General features: G+C 30.6%; 3 protein-coding genes across 5 annotated transcripts in view; all 3 read left to right on the top strand.

Moving 5' to 3' along the window:
- Window positions 1–13423, top strand: part of LOC119685949 — a 317355-nt gene that overhangs the window by 253190 nt on the left and 50742 nt on the right. The window lies entirely within an intron of this gene.
- LOC119685952 (RING-box protein 1-like) lies at window positions 2147–3657 on the top strand. Of its 3 annotated transcripts, none has more exons than XM_038100367.1 (4): window positions 2147–2275; window positions 2857–2983; window positions 3051–3078; window positions 3138–3656. In XM_038100367.1, exons 2-4 carry the CDS (start codon window positions 2915–2917, stop codon window positions 3356–3358), a joined length of 318 nt encoding a protein of 105 aa, XP_037956295.1. In that variant the 5' UTR covers window positions 2147–2275; window positions 2857–2914; the 3' UTR covers window positions 3359–3656. The 3 variants fall into 3 exon arrangements, with proteins under 3 accessions (XP_037956295.1, XP_037956296.1, XP_037956294.1); XM_038100368.1 differs by lacking the exon at window positions 2147–2275 and adding an exon at window positions 2675–2752 and having other exon boundaries at window positions 3138–3657; XM_038100366.1 differs by lacking the exon at window positions 2147–2275 and having other exon boundaries at window positions 2806–2983.
- Window positions 5000–13423, top strand: part of LOC119673945 — a 23948-nt gene continuing 15524 nt past the window's right edge. The window contains exon 1 of the mRNA XM_038085062.1: window positions 5000–5066. Within this exon, the coding sequence (XP_037940990.1) occupies window positions 5000–5066 (67 nt within the window). The remainder of the gene's footprint in view (window positions 5067–13423) is intronic.

Below are 13423 nucleotides of genomic sequence, written 5' to 3'. Positions count from 1 at the left end.
ACAATAGTTAAATCTGAGTATTAGTGCTTATATTTACATTAACACGGGCGTTGAAGAACTTTACATCAGTTACTCAGGAAAGATTTGTTCGATTGCTTCAAAATCTGCAACTAAAGTTACCTTCTCTATATAGCAACCATTTTTTTCTTTTTTCGTATTCTCATTATGGGTTCAAAATCGGCTTAACATGTAAACCGTTTTTGTGGAAGAGATGATGTTCGGCTTTAAATTTCCAGCAAAAACAGAAAATACATCAAACAATTACAAAATATTTATAGGAAATCAGTGCAGGACGCGTATCCTTGTGCACACGCCAAAAACCCATATACCGTAACATTGTAACCACACCTTAGGGAGTCATAATATCAGAGCGTACACGATGTGACAAAATCGAAAAACAGGCACGTGCACTGCATTTGTATTGACAATTTTTGGTTTGAGCCTCGGTAAATTTCTGGCTTTTCGTTTAAGCCAAAAACGTTAACTCCGAACAATGAAAATCGCGTAAAAATATCTCACAAATTCATTGGGCAGCGACATTGCGCACGGTGTGACGGTTACGTTTCCTGAATTAGAATTCAACTGAGATTTGAAGATTTTATTGAGTTTTTTTTTGGTTTTGGTTTTGGTATACTGGATGGATTTACATTTTATGAACTTTGCATTTGAGGATATTCGTTTTTTTGGGTTAAAGCTAACCACGAATTTTTATGACAAAAGTTGAAATCGATTTATTTTCACTGATTTTATTGCTTTCCTCGCTTCAAATATTTGATTTCAAAATCTGAAAAAATGATTTATTACATAGAAATCGAATTAAATTAGTTTTGTTGGGAATTGATTTTGTTGCACATTTTTGAAATTTTTTATGTGGTTTCAATTTTATTCCAAACAAAGGATATAATGAATCCTTTGTTGGAATACAAAAATGAAATTATTTAAAAACATAGGATTTAGTTTAAACAAGCTTTTTTGAGATATACGAGTGAGAATAACAAAACAGAAAATCACCATTTTGACATAACTCAATTAAATGACTTATCATTTATATTTATATTCACATCTGGAAAATAATAAGCTCTTTTCTCTAATTATTATGTTAATTACTCCGCAGTTTTTAATTTTAATCCCTACAGTTCATCTCTACGTGTATTTAGCACGCACTTTCATAATCGTTGTAGCTTTCCTTCTAGCCAAACATTATCCTGCGGTTATAACCAATCCTTACTGTACAGACCACAAGTTTTACGGATCGAAGAAAGCTCCTTATACCAATAGCTTTTTAAGTCCTTAGTAAAACCTTTTGATCTATGGCGTTTCTTTATCTGATCTATATACTGACATATATTGTTAGTTATTGTTGTTATTAGTGTCGCCATCAAGCGATGAATATTTTTGTTAATTTACTACATTTATTTTCTTTTGACCCTATTTATCACCAAGCCCATTTACGCAAATTCCTTCCTAGTAACAATAAAAACAGCGGTAACATTAGTGTTGTGTCGTAACCATTAAAGAGAAATTAAACATATAATTGAAACATTGTCTGATATCAATGAACATCTGCCATGCGTTTAATCACTTCTTGACGAAATTGTACTAATCGCAGAATAATAAGATATGTTAACCAAAATCCCAGACGGCATCAACACGTATATAAAGTTTTGATCATGCCTTGACAACGCTTTAAGTATTGCACAAACTCATGTAGATGGATATTTGCTTTTGTAAGGATACCAATCTCGTGAACCCTATTGGAACCACCGAATGCTGCTTTGTAGTCCACAAAATAATGTAAGTTATCAATGCTACATGCGTGAGTTTTTTCAGGGATTTGTCGTAATGTGAATATATTCTAAATGATGCAAAGGTCGTGAGAAACCACAATCAGTGAATTGGTATGTGGCGGCAGCACATAGTACTCTTAAAAACATCACGTACAGCGTAGATATTAAGATTTCTAGCAACAGCTGCCGCAAGTCGTTGGATTGCTTTTCGAATCAGATATCAGATCAGATCAGAATCAGATATTTTTTAAAGTATATATATCAAAAAAACTTTTTGATCTCTATATCAACTACTGAACTTTTTTTATCTATTAATACTTATTTCATGTCAAAATATAATTTTTAAAAAATTTTTTTATTTTCACAAAATCTGTTCAATTTTCGAATGTCCAATTTTTAACAAAAATTGAAGTCAGTCTTATATATTCCATGAATATTCACTTTCAGTGCAATAAGAAGACACTTACCGAAAATATTCTAAAGGTCATGTAAGTAATAATTTAAAGTGGAGGCATTTAATTTTTTTAGTTTTTTGTGACTCAAATGCTTCAAGATTTTTGAAAGTAGAGACATACTCAATATCTTCGTAATGAAGTTGAGTTTGTGATGTCTAAGATGGAATGTAATTTAGTTTGTTTAATTTTCATACCATTTTCTTTAAAATAAATAAGTAGTTCATTGTTTGAAGTCTATATAAAAAACATCCGAACAGATATCAGATAGCTATCGCGCAATAAGAAACCAGTGCTGCCAGTGCCTTTGTATTTACATTTTCAGTTTTCCATACATTCCATACGTTTCGCCGTTCCATTTCTCTTGTTTCTATCAACAAGTTCCTAACATTGCTCTTCAAATAAAAATAAATATGGAAAACATTATATTTTTAGGTTTGCAGTACAAAACTCCATACACATTGATATAATTTAACCAGTACCAAGTTTTTCAAACCGAAAAGCAACGAAGTAGTATGTCAGATTTTAAAAAAAATTTACTACTCAAATAAAAATTCTAATTGAAACAAACATTTTTTTCTTACGTTTCGAAACTTATTGACGATACAAAACTTTAGAAATTAAAAATTTGCTGGAATACAAATCGTACAGTGAGTGGTGTTTAGCGTTATCAACATGGCCGAGGAAGAAGCTCCAACCACATCCAAGGCTGCACGCCCGGCTAAACGTTTCGAGATAAAGAAGGTGAGAGATTATTTTCTTCAATCAAATGAGAAATAAAGAAATGGTTTTTATTTTTATTATTTATTAGTGGAATGCGGTTGCTACTTGGACCTGGGGTAAATAACATAAAATTATCCATAAATCTGATTTCATGTTTAAATGATTATGATTACAGACATTGCGGTGGACAACTGCGCAATCTGTCGTAATAATATAATGGAACAGTGTATCGAATGCCAAGCGTCCCAGGGCCAAGGACCAGGAGGAGAATGTACCACTGCATGGGGTATATGCAATCACGCGTTCCATTTCCATTGCATCTCCCGCTGGCTGAAAACTCGTAACGTATGTCCGCTTGATAATACCCCTTGGGACTACCAGCGTATGGGATCCTAAGTGTTTTTGTTGTTGCTGGTACCACTTTAACCGCTGTTGCCGCTGTTTACATATGAAAATTTTTTATATATAAACGAAAAATTTTTGTGTGATGAAACCACTGAATAGTGAATAGTTTCATGATTTAGTATTTGGACTAACATATTTTTTAACGTATTGATTTGTTATTGTTAAATATGATTAGCAAGTGAGATATATATTTGTAATATCAGTTTAGACATATATGTATTACAAAACAAAAAAATTCTGTGATTTACCAAAAGGTGTATTATTTTGGATGAACATTGAAAAAAAAATGTTTGGATGTATATTTGCATAATAAAAATTTTCTAAATGCAACTAGGAATTTGATTTATATCAGCAGTATAACAATATAATAATGCGAAATAAGACATTTAAGAATATCAAATTACTGACTTCAATTTATGTACTATCAAATTACTTATTTAAATTGATCACATATTTCGATTGGATATAAACTCAACAGCACTTGGAACTCATACGACCATTAATTCAGAAATTGATGAGTTTCGATTCGTATTTTTCTAACCCTTCAGTGATGAGTTTCTACCATCAAAATTCTTACAAGTAATTCCGAGTTACAGAAGAGAAATTTTGAGTTTTGGACCTAATGCCTCTCAATCCTTCTTTAAGAAATATTGATCACATCGGTGATATTCTAATAATAACAGAAAATTTACGGCCGATATTCTAGCTAGAGATGTCTGATTGGCGGAAGGTGCCTTAGGTGTAACCAGCTATGTATAATACAGCCGGGCTCTAAACTGCGTAACAGGCCAGCCAGCAGTTTTATCTGTGGAATGAATGCATCACTGATTATTACAAGGTCTTTCAGACTGATAATGTTACTGTTAATAAAATAAAGCTTTTCTTGAATGGTAAGGTGATAGTAATCACCGTGAATGGTTACTAACACAAAGTCAAAATGATCTCATGCCTTTAAGTTTTGTCCAAAATAATTTCACGGTGATTCATGATTCTCCCTTATTTCTCATATTAAATATAGATGCAGTATAATGTACTAATGCAATATTGCAAGTACTTTCAAAATAGTTGACCCACACAAACAAAGTATTTCAGAAACATACACGAACTATTTGTGATATCTTAGCATACCGGCATTAAACAAGTAGTTGTCGATATCTTTATATACTGAACAATTTGATCAAGAATGGAAAACTTTATAGAAATGTAAACAAAGCACCTGTATGCATATTGTAAAATAAAGTTATGGAATCCTATTGATTCTATAGAGTTTTCCAATTTCTAAACGATAACACAATACGCCAACAGTGGATTTCTGAGATCATTGTTGTAATCTATCCTAAATAAATACTAATATGCTTTTGGTAAACTGTACATACATCAGATGTTTCATTTTTTAATGTATAAAATTAGTATAAATTAAATTTTTAATCTTTTAATTATTAAAACATTTTTTTGAAAAAATATATTTGTTTTTCCATAAAGATTTATCTGACTCAAGCATATCTTTCCCTCTTGTCCAATAATATTCTATAAAAATTTAATTGCTGTAGAACATAAACTGCATATAAACAAAGGATCAATTATATATATATGTATATGAAAGTAGACGGATGTAGTAAGATAGTTATAAAGATGGATAAACCGGTATTTATGAGTAATGGAAAAGATTTAATCAAAACTTTTGGTTTCAGAAAACAAAGTATTGTTAAATATTTGCCTAAATCTTGCCTTTATTCATTCAACAATTAAAATTCCATAAAAAATTGTGAAGCTTTTTTCACATATCTATCCGTATCTTAGCATTTTTCCAGTATAAACCAAAAAACAGAAATTCGGACAAGTAGAAATGCAACGAAGGAAAACAATGGAGACACAAAAGTTATTGTTTCTTTAATCATTTTTTCCAGTATTTACAATTTTTTTTGGAAAGACCAAAAAGCATCAAGTGGTACAAAGCAAATTCCTTGCTTGCATCATTTCCGTTTTAGACTCTTCCGGCGCATTTCCTAATGCTTATGTATGTGCAAGCATATGTTGACTCAACTTAAGGCTCCAGAAAGGATTAAAATAATACAAAAAACCGAAGCATTCGTCCGACTAGGAAAAAAGCACATCTAGAGTACGTACAGTAAAACAAAGGAAGCATTTTGCTGTGCTGCACTATGAACTCCGGTACTGTGGTTCTTGCCTATTGTGATGGAAAGTGTAAGTATTGCGAGTATAAGTCAAACTCGACTAAAAATTAAATTAAATTTCAGATTCTTAGATTGTTTATTCTTTTTAATGTCGGTTACTTTTGAAAAAAATTTAGTTTTCATTTAACAGAAAATTATTCCATACAAGAATTCTTACTATTTCGAACTATAAACATTTTTATTTTAACTTTTATATTAACAGTTTATAGAGAAGAGATATTAAAATTTTTTTTATAATAAAAGTATTTTAAAAAATTTGAAAAAAAAGTTAATATTTCAATTTCTGATAACTTAAGTGTGCATCTTAAAGTTTTTGTAAATAAATTTATCTCTTATTCACAGCATCGTCATCACTAAACTTGGAAAATAAGAAAGCAAACAAAATCTTTTTATAATAGACAAAACCATTTTCCACATACCTGATAGTGTCTTATTCTAAAGACTCTATATAAATTTCAACTCTGGGCGCAAAGGATCCTTATGCATCCTTGTCAACTGTCGAATGTGACACACATTGCATTTACAACCGTTTTTGTTGCATTTTGTAGCTTGAGTTCAAAATTGCGATGTGGTAAAATTTAGTAAAAAATTGCAAAACCTCAAGAAACAAAAGGACAAAGAAATTTCCTTGAAAAATTTATTTTACGATTTTGTTGCACTCACGTAGCTGACCGAACTCTTGTGTGGAACCATAAAAGTACCGTGTACTTTCCCTATATATATTATTTTTTCTTTGTGTTCGACGCTGTACACACATAAATACGTACACTTTATGGCATATCATTTATATGTTATAAATTTTAAAAGTTTTTTAAATTGGAAATTTTATATTTATGGATTATATGCTATATTGTTTGTTCCATAATAACTATTTAAGCTTAAATTTGCTGGTGTAGTTGAAGAAAAACTAATAGATTTTTTTATGAAACCGTGTAATATGGACACTTTTCAACATGTTATTTTTGTTAAAATATTAAGCAAAAAAAAAAGAACTGAAAAAAGGTCAGGTCAAAGGTAACGTTGGGTTATTGATCTAGCACCTGAGTCTGTGTTTAAAATTGGAAATATGGTTCAATGTCTGGCACTTGCAGTATAAGAATTATATAAGGACAACCAAAACCAACAACTATTACCAAAGTCTACCAACGATGATATATGACAATATGTTTTATATATTAAATAACTTAATGTAAAGTATTTTTCTTCATCCAACTTTTTGAATGTTGGATAATATGATAAATATTTTCCTGATGTCAAGATCTTCACGAAAAAGCGAACTTATATTTTCATTAAACGAATCACTGTATAGTTTAATATACGCCCAGATTAATCCAGTTTTAGCCATTTCACTAGGTCCAATATTTTGCTGTCTTCGCCTTATTCTCAATGATATAGATACCTCTCGAAGAAATAACAATTTTTTATCCTTATAAAAGCGATTCTTGTACTCTTGTACTTCAAGCACTTCTTTATAATGAAGTACTTTATTAACGAAATGTTCTCATTAAGTAGTCATCTAGGATATGTATATTTGTAGATCCTCTTTATGTCTTATATGGCTTTTGTTAAAGTGGGAGTTGAATAAGACGTGAACGGATTCTGTAAAGATGTAAATTACTATAATTGAATTAATTTCTTACTATTTTAAAATATATTACAAAGTATAAGAAGTGATTATAATTAATATGATTTTGCCAGTTAACTAATTTTATTAGAGGTTTTAAGTGTTGAATCATAATAGTGCCTGGAAAGATGAACATATATTTTTAGAAATCCAAAAAATTGGCAAATGTGTTTGTAGCTATTAGTACAATATTAGTTTATAGCTATCAAATTTAATAAGAGTATTGTCGAAACTTCGGTTAATTAAAAACTGATCAAGTGAAGAAAAATTAATTTTTGTATATAGGATTAATTAAGTTCTACCTACTGCAATAAAAATGAGATCACAATAGATGCTATATGACCTTATGTGGTTGTAGTAACTCGCTGGGATCTGCTTGTTCAGTGCATTTGGGGGGGGTGTTGAACGGCACTTGGTTGACCAATGACTTCGGGATGTAGACCCTGTCGTTCTTGGATCCTATATGAACGTATTGTAGGCCAAGATATAAACTATTATTAATAAAAATTAATAATAACTATAACTAATATACGATTATAATCTGTTAAAAGCAAAAGACTACGAAATAATTTATGACTATAGAGTATTATATCTATTTTTCTACTTTTACGAATATTACAGTGTTTATCGATTAACTCCAGTACTAATAATTGATTGTGGTACTTTTTGTACTCATCAGTTAAAATTAAGTAGTACTCTATAACTTTATTTAACACTGATAATAAAAGAAACTTTTACTTAAACTCATTTAGTTTCTATAGTTTCAAATTTAGTAACAAGTAATTATTTTTCACATTATTTTCTTTTTTTTTCTCGACATAAAAAGTTCTAGAGAACTCTACAATTTTTCCTATATTCTCACATATTTTTGCACAAACATTAAATTTTAACTGCAACCGGAAAACCACAATTTTTACCTCACAAAATGTGTAAAACACAAATGGCAAAACAAGAATTCACTAACTTTAATTAAAATTGACTTATTTATGACCACGATTGCACGTGCACGTCCACATCCATGTAGTGCCGTCATTTCCATGTACTTCGCTTCATTTTCCATTGGCTGCCACCATTTCCAATTCGCTCAAAACTTTTCCTTACATACATTCGGCTTGCTGTATCTGAAACCAACATTAATTAATTGTTTATGTGCCTTTTAAGTTGAAAACAATTTTCCACCATAAAATAGTAAACTGTCAAAACTTGTCGGAAATATTCCGTACTCTTGCCGTTTCTACGACACCAATTCATTGTGTAGTTATTCGTGTTCGTATATTTTCATTCAAGTCATTTTACTCCTTTTGGAATGATCCCATTGAACAGGTCATGAAAATATTTAAAACTTTAACTTAATTGGACTATTCGGAATTATGAAACATTAATTCATTTACATAATTAACTCGAATGTAACATTATGTAAGCCTTAAACAGAAATCTCCTCAACATTATTCTTGACAGTACTAGAGGAAGTAAGGTCTCGTAGATGGAAAGCATAGATAGCCACCGAAAAGACTTTAAGCCACTAAAACCACTTTTTCGGAATGATATGTAGAAAGATACACAGAAGTCGGAACATGAACATTTTCGGTTTCTTTTAAGTTAGCAAAGAACATTTGGAGGAGATAAGAAGGTACTTACAAAATTTAAGTCGAAACCTTTAACTCTGATTGTTGAGAACTCTTTGAAAATCTTCCATCGTGTCCTCGTTTTCCAACCAAAGTCGACATAAACTTTTGTCAGCAAAGTCAAGTGGACAGCGATGTTTGACAAAATTGATGTGACCAGTGCTTCAATTAGTAGTCTATAGTCATTGAGCCAAAGAGTCATAAGAAAACCTGTAGCAGTTCCATTGATTATAGGTAGGAACAATTTTGTGTGCCCAGTATCATTGTAATTTCATTATTTATCTTTTAATTCAGATTGAACAAGGCTTAAACAAAACTAGAAATTATTACGGATCACAAAATACCGAAGTTAAACCGATTCTTCCGAGTTATTCTATCGCTATCTGATATATCGAATTGAATGATATAGTTTAACCCGCATTTTCATTCATAAATTCGTTTTGATGATGTAACCAGATCGATTAGGGCTTTAACTGCAGCTTGACTATTACTTAGTACTACTATGACTCTCCCTTTCCATCTAAAATTGAAAAATTGGTTGTATGGCTTTAATCTCGTCAGCAATCCTGCTTAAAAATCAGATATGTGCAAACCTAAGGCAAAGTTATATTTGTTGTTAAAGTTCTCGAAAAATATACTACCACCTCAACACTTTTCGAGAAATCTGTTAAAATGCATGAAAGAAGAATCAGAGTTTACAAAGTGATAATCCAAGTTATAAAGTTTTGGGATTAAGACACGAAAAGTACAACTAAAGTACAAATTTAGTGTTTTGCGTCTGACAATATTTTTAGGAGTAAACAAACAAACTTTGAGATTGATTGATTATACCAAAACAGTTCCTGGTATAGTCTGCAGATGATTTTGGTATTCTCGTCTGAGACAAAAAAGTTTAGCAGGGAATGGTTAAGTGTAACATCGAGCGTCTTTCTGGACTGATGAAGAAAGCTCCTATGTACCCATTCCTGCGTATGTACCCATTTAAGTTCACACATTAAAATATAGGGAATATTGAGTTAAAGTAAAGAATCATTTACTGGCCTTCTTAATTTTAATACGATTAATTGATTTTTCACTCTGAAAATAGCGTATTTCTTTACAACTTTTGCGCTTTGATGAGTAATTTTGGAATATTATCTTATTGTAGTATGACCGTTGGCTTATCAGAACTATAAGTACTCTCTTTGGTAAATATATCAATTATCTTCAACAATGTGAAAACATATTAATTTGATATTTTCTAATATGAGATAATAAATATTGACCAGTTGTTAATAATTAGCTCTACTAGATATATCTATAATCCAAAAGTGTAACGATAATAGCTGATTTCATTATGTTCCCAATCTTCACATCCAATAATAAACAATTTTGAAGCAGTTCAGTAAAAGATTTAAGCTAATAAAACTTTGTTAAATTGACTTGTAATCCTATTTGTCTATATATATAGGAAGTTGTAGTCATTACTGTAAATATTTACTTTTAATCACATCTTCTTCTACATATATTGAAATGAAATAAAAATATTATTTTCAAAATATGATAACAGACATTAACTGATTAGCTGATTTTAGTTAAGCAGGGACGTACCAAGCATGTTTCAACAGAATGTTTTGTTTGCTAATCATGAAATGCTGATGTCCTTTTTCAATTAGGATGGCGCCAGCAAATTGCGTTTGTGCTCTCATTCGCCTTAAGACGCAAATTTGTTATGCGTGGCCATTTATATCCCTCGGAGTATTGAGGCACTTTCAATGGAACGAAAACTGTTAGTTAGGAAAGCAAATAGCACAGCAAATGGCACAGCAAAATGGCTTCTGTCATTGTTATATTTATAATTGGGCTGCCAAGCTGAGGCCTTTTGGGCGTTCCACACAATAATAAATTGGCTAAGGACTTGCAAATGTGATGTTGTGCGCCTACCGTCTAGCAACTTAATTAATTAGTGCATTTTATGTGAAATAGTACTTGTGGTTACATATTTTTGATTATTATGTGCACTAAATATACATAATAAAGAATTTACATCACACAAAAACAACAAAAAGAATAAGTTCATTTATCTATTAAATATAACCGCAATTTGGGATAATATTATTAATAACATTATGTTTATATTGCATTAGATTAAGCCAATTATGCTAATAATAGTCAAGTGACATGCTTTCCATTTATTAAAAACTTAATAAAATAATTGAAATTCATAAAATTATCAATTACTTTTAACAATTTATGAAGAGAATTATATCTGATGACCAACTTTTATTAGTATATCCATAAATTTCAATCTTCTTCGGTGTATTCTATTATCAATTATCAATTACTTTTAACAATTTATGTAGAGAATTATATCTGATGACCAACTTTTATTAGTATATCCATAAATTTTACTCTTCTTCGGTGTATTCTGTTTATCAGGAAAATGATGACACAGTTTTATTTAAAGAAAATAACTGGAAATATTTTTTGTACTTAAAACACACTAACTCAGTTGTCATCAGATAGATTTTTGTTGTTATACATATAGTTCCTCCCTTTCTTATGGAAGGAAATAAAAAATTTGGAAGTTTCCATCGTCTTGCAGCGGGTACCGGTATATATTTCTTCTGAGATTTGAGTTGACTAATGACTTGACAGTTAGTCTCTAATATAAGAGACTACAATGATAAGGTATATAGCAGATAACTGGTCAGATAAAGCCATATATTAGTCCGGAATTAATAAAAAGTAATAAAAAATTAGTTATTAGCGACATAGGTATATAGAGTTAAAATAAAATTGAATGGACTCAGATTTATGATTCAAATTCATAATTCGTTGTTTTGAAAGAAGTTTTTGATTAAATCTTTAACAACACTAAAACTTTAACTTGCCTAACTCGAACTATTTTTCAAATTCTGAAGCAGCGTTATTTCATGACAATAAAAATAACATCCTTGACATAAATCATAGTCAAATGCCTTTTTTTTCGGAACATAAATCTTCTGATTTCACTTTTTGGCATTTGTACAAAAAGTACAAGATTCTGGGCAAAACTAATTTTGAAAAAAGAGACTTTCTAGCGAAAAACTGTAGTTAAAATCACTTTGAGAGACATATTTTTGTTATGCAAAAATAAACGTAATAAAATGATGTCACATCAAATATGTGACATTGTTATTATGAAAGCGAATCAAATAAAAAGTCATTTAAAATTATGACATTTTATAATAAATTTGTAATTTCACCTCAAACTTAAAAGTATTATTTAGGAAATCATTACAAAAATTTAGCCCTAACAATTATGAATTTAGGCCTTTCAATAGTGGAGTAGAATATAACTGGTTGATAAAATGGAGAATAGCTTCGACCACATAACGTGGTGTCCAACGATTTAGGGGCGCTCGATACTACAAACTGGAGACAGAAGCAATTAATCGGGCTGACTGGCGGAGGCTACTCGAAGCGGCCAAGGACGAACAGGCTCCTCGGGGAGGTATGCAGATCTGAGATCAATTATTGCTTAGTCTGATGAAGTGATAAACAATAATCCAATCAAAGCGTAGAGAGAAGTTATAAAGAAACCTCGCAGTTAATAGAGAGTAAAAGTGCTCAAGAGTACTGACTCAACTAGCCTCAACATAAAAATAGTGTGGTATTAGTAAGAACTCTCAAAGTGTGAACCTTCACGCTTAATGATGTACTTTCGAATAAGAGGGCCTACGAAATTCATCTGAAATGTTTATATTAATGAAAAACAGCTTATGTATATATGTATATAAGTTGGTTGCATTGGCAGAGGCCATCAGATAACTCCAATGTGCCTTAATTAGTGATTTTTCGCTGTTTTACTAATAATATAAGTTAGTTTACACATATTTTATGATTTTTTATACATAAGAGTACTTAAAGCAATATACTTCTATTCATATCATGAATAGTATAAATATAATATATATAATGTATAATGTATCACAGTAAAAATGTATAAATATATTTTTTCGCTTGTGAATTCTTGTAGGAAAGAGTATGTGATTAAATGTTCCTTAAGTCAAAATAACGAACACAGATTTTGGCTTAGAGAAAACGTCATGTATTCTTTTATGTTTATTCTATTGTAAAGATTTTTTATAAATATCTGTTGACTTAATTCCGACAGTGTGACCGTACTACAATGTCCTACTAATTTCAATTCCAACTGAATGTCAAACTATAAAACTAAGATAAATATAATAATAACCTACCTCCAACGCAAAGGAAAGATTTCTCTCTCTCATAATATTTGTGCAATTAACCTGCTGAGTTAGCATTAAGAGTATTTGCGGTTAAAGGTAAAGCAAATTATAAAATCTGATCCATCTGTTAATGCGCCTTACCGTACTATCATGAGAATGTCATAAAATAATGTCATATGAGCAAGTCGTTTATTGCGTTATTTTATATAATGCCCTATTCATGATTAAACTACAGTAGTTGGCAACAGAAGCTAGATATATAAAAAATTTAGCTGCGTAAATGTATTATTTGATTCAATTGGACTACAGAGAGACTCATCTACTGTAGCCAACGACTGTAGCTGACAATGGCCGGCGACTGCATAATTGTAAGCAATACTTAAGTAATGCAATTGTTC

This window comes from Teleopsis dalmanni, chromosome 2, assembly GCF_002237135.1.
Source record: "Teleopsis dalmanni isolate 2A chromosome 2, ASM223713v2, whole genome shotgun sequence".
NCBI classification, from domain to species: Eukaryota; Metazoa; Arthropoda; class Insecta; order Diptera; family Diopsidae; genus Teleopsis; species Teleopsis dalmanni.
This window is presented reverse-complemented; position numbering and strand designations above follow the sequence as displayed.